The 5,096-nt window shown below is 32.5% G+C and overlaps 1 protein-coding gene across 13 annotated transcripts; it reads right to left on the bottom strand.

Annotated features, from left to right (window-relative positions):
* LOC105794367 (DNA polymerase epsilon catalytic subunit A) lies at positions 1–4,542 on the bottom strand. Of its 13 annotated transcripts, none has more exons than XM_052628393.1 (12): positions 4,139–4,542; positions 3,960–4,043; positions 3,567–3,669; positions 3,390–3,495; positions 3,211–3,290; positions 2,839–3,015; positions 2,559–2,646; positions 2,344–2,424; positions 2,119–2,262; positions 1,555–1,650; positions 1,038–1,208; positions 1–191 (listed from the first exon to the last, which is right to left on the bottom strand). In XM_052628393.1, exons 4-12 carry the CDS (start codon positions 3,408–3,410, stop codon positions 186–188), a joined length of 864 nt encoding a protein of 287 aa, XP_052484353.1. In that variant the 5' UTR covers positions 3,411–3,495; positions 3,567–3,669; positions 3,960–4,043; positions 4,139–4,542; the 3' UTR covers positions 1–185. The 13 variants fall into 13 exon arrangements, 12 of the variants coding, with proteins under 12 accessions (XP_052484353.1, XP_052484356.1, XP_052484352.1 ...); XM_052628396.1 differs by having other exon boundaries at positions 3,379–3,495; positions 3,600–3,669; XM_052628392.1 differs by having other exon boundaries at positions 3,600–3,669.
* Positions 4,543–5,096: the final 554 nt, after the last annotated feature.

The following is a 5,096-nucleotide window of genomic DNA, read 5'->3' as shown; positions in this document are numbered from 1 at the left end:
TAAATACAATAGAATCATAGGGTAATTTTCCATAAATATCTTCAGAGTACCAAGAACAATTTGTCATAAAATTATAAAACATGATAAAAAAAAAAAAACAGGAAGCAAACAAGCTATTTGTTACTTTTTGTTTTGCTTCTAAGGCTTCCTCAGCTGCCTTCATCTTGGCAACAGAATCATCTTCATCATCCCTGCTTAAGAAAACAAAGAACCTATTGTTAAACAATTTAGAACTTGAAAAAGAAAAGAACCATGTTACTCGGACTTAGGGATGAGTGTTAGGTGTCAGTATAAAGACATGTCAGATATGGGTATGAAGGCATGTCTGAGATGAGTATGTTCAATTGCATACTTAAATAGATCTGCCCATAGAAAGGAAAGCAAATTATCAGCGAAAACAAATCCTTAAATTGCATGCAAGAGTTGATAAATGAAATGTACACACACACAGAAGTAGCATAAAAAATAACAGTGCAAAGAGATAAAAAGTGGTGACAGGTTGGCATGAAATAATCACATCGGTGAGAAAAAATGTTATTGACCAGCTAATTCACACAACAGGGAGTTGTTATAAAGGAATCTACTATGCTGCGGACTCTTAACAGCAATAGCAACATCATGTTGACATCACTAATCCAGAATGCAACTTCACAAATTGGCAAATTGTGGTCAATGAAGTATCAAGAGAAAGGATCAACCATACAACCTCCGCCGGTTCAGATTAAACATAAATAAAAGAACACACTTCTTTCACTTAAATCTATATATTATTGCTCCTAGAAACATGCCCTGATGTCCCCAATTAAAAAAAAAACACCTAAAAGTCATTGGTTCAACACTTTAGTATTTTGAGTATATTTTAGATTATAACAAAACTTATCAACAAAGATAAGTAGAACATGGAAAGCCCCAATGCTTAAGATTTAGGGAAAGTAGCATATGTAGACAACAGTAACACATACAGAACATCATGCGTGGACTAAATAAGCCATTATTAACAGTATATTCAAATTAACAGATGAGATCGTTCCACATACCCCGCCAGGTAAAGGCACCATAATAGTTTTATTCTTTGAGATAGTCTTCACCCATTCATAACGTGTAACACCCAGCCCACGCTCCCTGGACCTCTCCCTCCTCAACTTCTCTTCTAGTGATATATTACTCTCGTCAAGTCCACCATCCGGGGGAGAGAAGAATAAATCTTGCTTGACAGCATTGAGATCAAAAGTAAAAACCTTTCTACTCAAAGTTTCTTCAGGACTAAATAAATATGCTATCAAACTATCATCTGGACTAAAACTAACAGATGTAGGTGCTACATATCCAGGTAAGGGTGATTGAACTATATCTTTAACAGGGAAAATATCGTAATGGTCAAGGGTTTGCGTAGCAGGGCTGTCAGTCACGGGCATATCGTGCAGGGATAGTGATCTTGATCGTTTCAATTTCGTCTTAAATTTATATATATATATATATATATATATAAATTACACAGGTAAAGAGCACAAAAATGATGATGGAAGACCAAATTTTAGGAGCTTAATTTCATACATCAAGAAGATCAAGCCAGCGGTTTGCAACAACAGCGACAGCTGAGTAGCATTCCTCTAAGGTGGATCCATTAAGGAACTTATCAAAAAGCTCCGCCTGCAAAAGAGAAAGTATTTCATGTCTAGAAAATGCCAAATGTGAAGGAGAGAAGTCCTAATCCTGAAATATGAAAATTGCGGTACATACAATAATAACATAATGCAAACAGTAGAAGAACGAAAACAATTTTTAACTTTGTTCCTTGTTGGGAATGTATTGAATCTAAACAAACAATGGACGACAAATTTTATCGAGTTTTCTAAGACCTAAAGCATTCAAATACAAAGAACTGAAAATTCTCTTTTATCATAAGCTGATTGCAGAAATCACATAGAATTGTCTTTAACAATATGTGCACACACATATGCCACGCACTGCACCAAAAATTAATGTAATATGATGGAGCGCAAGAACTAAATATCTAAAAATCATAACCCCAAAGGTCAAAGCATTAGCTTTGTTATATTGGCAAAAACCATCTCAAGATGCATACTGTAAACAGGGTATATCAAAGAGAGTGGGTACCTGGAAAATTTTGATGAGTTTCAGCTCACCTCTACGCTTTATCTCAAAACCTTTCAGTTCCGCAAGGGTTCCATCATCATTAAAAACAACATATCTTTTCTTGATTAATATTCCTTCTTCCTTAGACGCAGGTATAATCATTGCCTAAATCACATAACCAATTTGTGCCCTCAAAAAAGGAATGCGAAATTTAACATTCAATAACAACTTAGTTTTCAGTATTACCTTGTATGGGCCATCTACTTCAAATTCAATTGAGCATTCACTATGAGTTGTGTATGTTTTATTGACAGGATTCACAAGTGTCTGTCAAAAAAACGTAGCTTAGAAAGTTGAACAAAAACAAGTCTTTCAAAATACCAAAACTTCCAAAAGAAATTATCAAATGCATTTGGAAGAAAACAATTCGAACATAGATTAGAACAAAGTTCCATGAAAACCTGGTACTGATCATTTATATTATTTCTTGCCACATCAACATTAAGCATAACACACGGATAAGAGATAGTCAGCTTCTTCTTCAAGTCACTGACAGACATATTGTATAGATTATCAGAATCTTTAAATCAATCATGAAAAAAAAGCAACATATTCTCTCCAAATATGAAATCTAGAATCATATTTCGTTTCAACTTTAAATACAATGAAAAAGTATTCAGAAATCAGTCACAAGTCCCAACTTCAGAGCACATATGCAAATAGGTCATGAATATAGCTTACTTAGTTTTAAAAGTAAAATTTTCTGGAAAAGACCCAAGAAGCGCACACCAGATACCATCTGTGTCTAATTCAAGTGGTTTCCCAATTTTTTCAACAAGTAAGCGAGCATTCTGAATGATTTTAGCACCAGTATATGTAACTACACCAGCCATTTCCATTAAGTACCACCTCGCACCTCTGTAGCAGACATATTTAGAACATTACTCTAAGCATGAAAGATATGTTCTATTTTTTTATACTAAAAAAGGAAGATATATACAGAACAAGTAGACAACCAAGTTCAAATTGTGGGAATTTAGAAGTAAATACAAGCTTTGAAGCCTACCCACACCCCACCCAAAATAAAGAAAAGAAAGTGAAGTCACAACGTACTTGCGCATGACATATCCATAGAATGAGTTCAGAATACACTTATGGGCAAGTTGTAAGGAATCATAAAGCACTACCATGTCCTGAAAAATATTGAGAAGAAAAGGAAAAACCATAAGAAGTTTATTTGATTATTGCGAGTCGACTATAATGGTAGACAAAATGAAGAACATTTAGCAAACTTGTGCTTCTTGGATCTTCATAGGGTTTCCACCAGCCTTGGCTTCAGACAGCTTCCCTTTCCAAACTTTATTCAGTCCTTTGTATTCATACCTTCTATCTCGAAAGCTTGAATAAGGTTAAAGAAAATATGATTTAGTAAGAAACCAATTTACTCAAGGTCACTTTAATAACTCAACTTCTTGTCATTAGAACATCTGAATAATAATCACCGATGCTCTCGTCAACAGATTGCAGTACAAATTGAACTCCTATTGATTCCAATCACAACAGAACATGAACCTTTATGCAAAGATAAAAAAATAAACTAATTAAGAAATGAAGTAAAATCATCAACACGAATTCAAGATAGTAAAGTTCCTTCCAATTCAACAATTAAGCTAATTGAGTTCAAGTTATTCTAAAATCTCCTTTCAATTTGATAAAAGTTTGCAAATAACACATTCTGAAAATTGAACTCGTTATTTTATCAAAACCAGAAACGGCCTCATTTCAAAATTCATTTCTATAGTTTTCTCGGCAACAAAGCAAGAATTAATTTTGAAAAATTAAACAATTAAGAAAGACATTACCTGCGGTGGATCTGATAACAGTCTAACGAACTGCACCGAATCCACACTTTTTTCCGTGAAAACTAAATCTTCCTTTCCTTTTCACTTTAACCATAAAACCAAACTCAAATTAAAAAGCAACATGGAAAAAAAAGTTGACTTTTTTTCTTTCTCCAGAAAGAATAAGATTGGAATATTACCTGCAAAATAAGCGGAACTGATGATCGGCCATAAAAAATAATTTTTGTCCCTAAATTAAAGAAAATTTAGATTAAGATTAAAAGAAGGTAGAGGAATTAATGGAGTTGGATTGAGTAAATAAAAGGAAAATATTGAGAAAGGGCACGTTGTGGGCATCGACTGATATCAAATGCTAGGTTAAGAGTGGGAAAAATAATGCAAGTTCCAGGCCCTCCTATTGACAACCCTTCCACTTGGTACCTTTCAATTTCCAATCCCTTTTTGCTGTTTTTCTCATCATTTCCTTGGTTTCCTAGTTCTAGGTTCTTTGATTTTGATTTTCCCTAGAGTTGAATAAACTTCTGGGTTTCTTTCTTGGATGTGGGAAATAAGAGATTTTAGGGGGAAGGTTGGGGATTTCGGCGGGAGGGGGGAGAATATTATAAAATGGCGCTATTTTTTTAAAAGTAATTTTTTTTTTGGCGTTTTTTATAAAAATTCAGCTATTGCTTATCTAAAAAATTATTTTATTTGGAATAAAACGATATTGTTTTGTTATATAAAATTGGTGTTATTTTTTAAAATAAAATTATTTTTGTATGCGTTTTTAAAAAACGCATTATTATTTACCTTTTATGTATTTTTATGAAAATGCATAACAAATTATTTTATTTGTAATAAAACGACACTGTTTTGCTATGCTAAAAGGGCGCTATTTTTTTAAAGTAAAATTATTTTTTGTGGCTTTTTTCATAAAAACGCCGCAAAAAATTATTTCATTTGAAATAAAACGACACTGTTTTGCTATGCTAAAAATCTTTTATTTTGTCTATTAAAAATTATTAGTTAAATTGAATTTTTATTTATTTATTATTTTTTTTATAAATTGAATTTTTATAAAAATAAGTACTCTCAAAATAAATATAGTATATTTTAATAAGAAAAAATGATTAAATGACTGTAATTAATTATTAAGTT

This window comes from Gossypium raimondii, chromosome 3 (assembly GCF_025698545.1).
Source record: "Gossypium raimondii isolate GPD5lz chromosome 3, ASM2569854v1, whole genome shotgun sequence".
Classification (NCBI taxonomy): domain Eukaryota; kingdom Viridiplantae; phylum Streptophyta; class Magnoliopsida; order Malvales; family Malvaceae; genus Gossypium; species Gossypium raimondii.
Note: the sequence above shows the minus strand (reverse complement) of the source record. Positions and strands in the feature narration are given on the sequence as shown.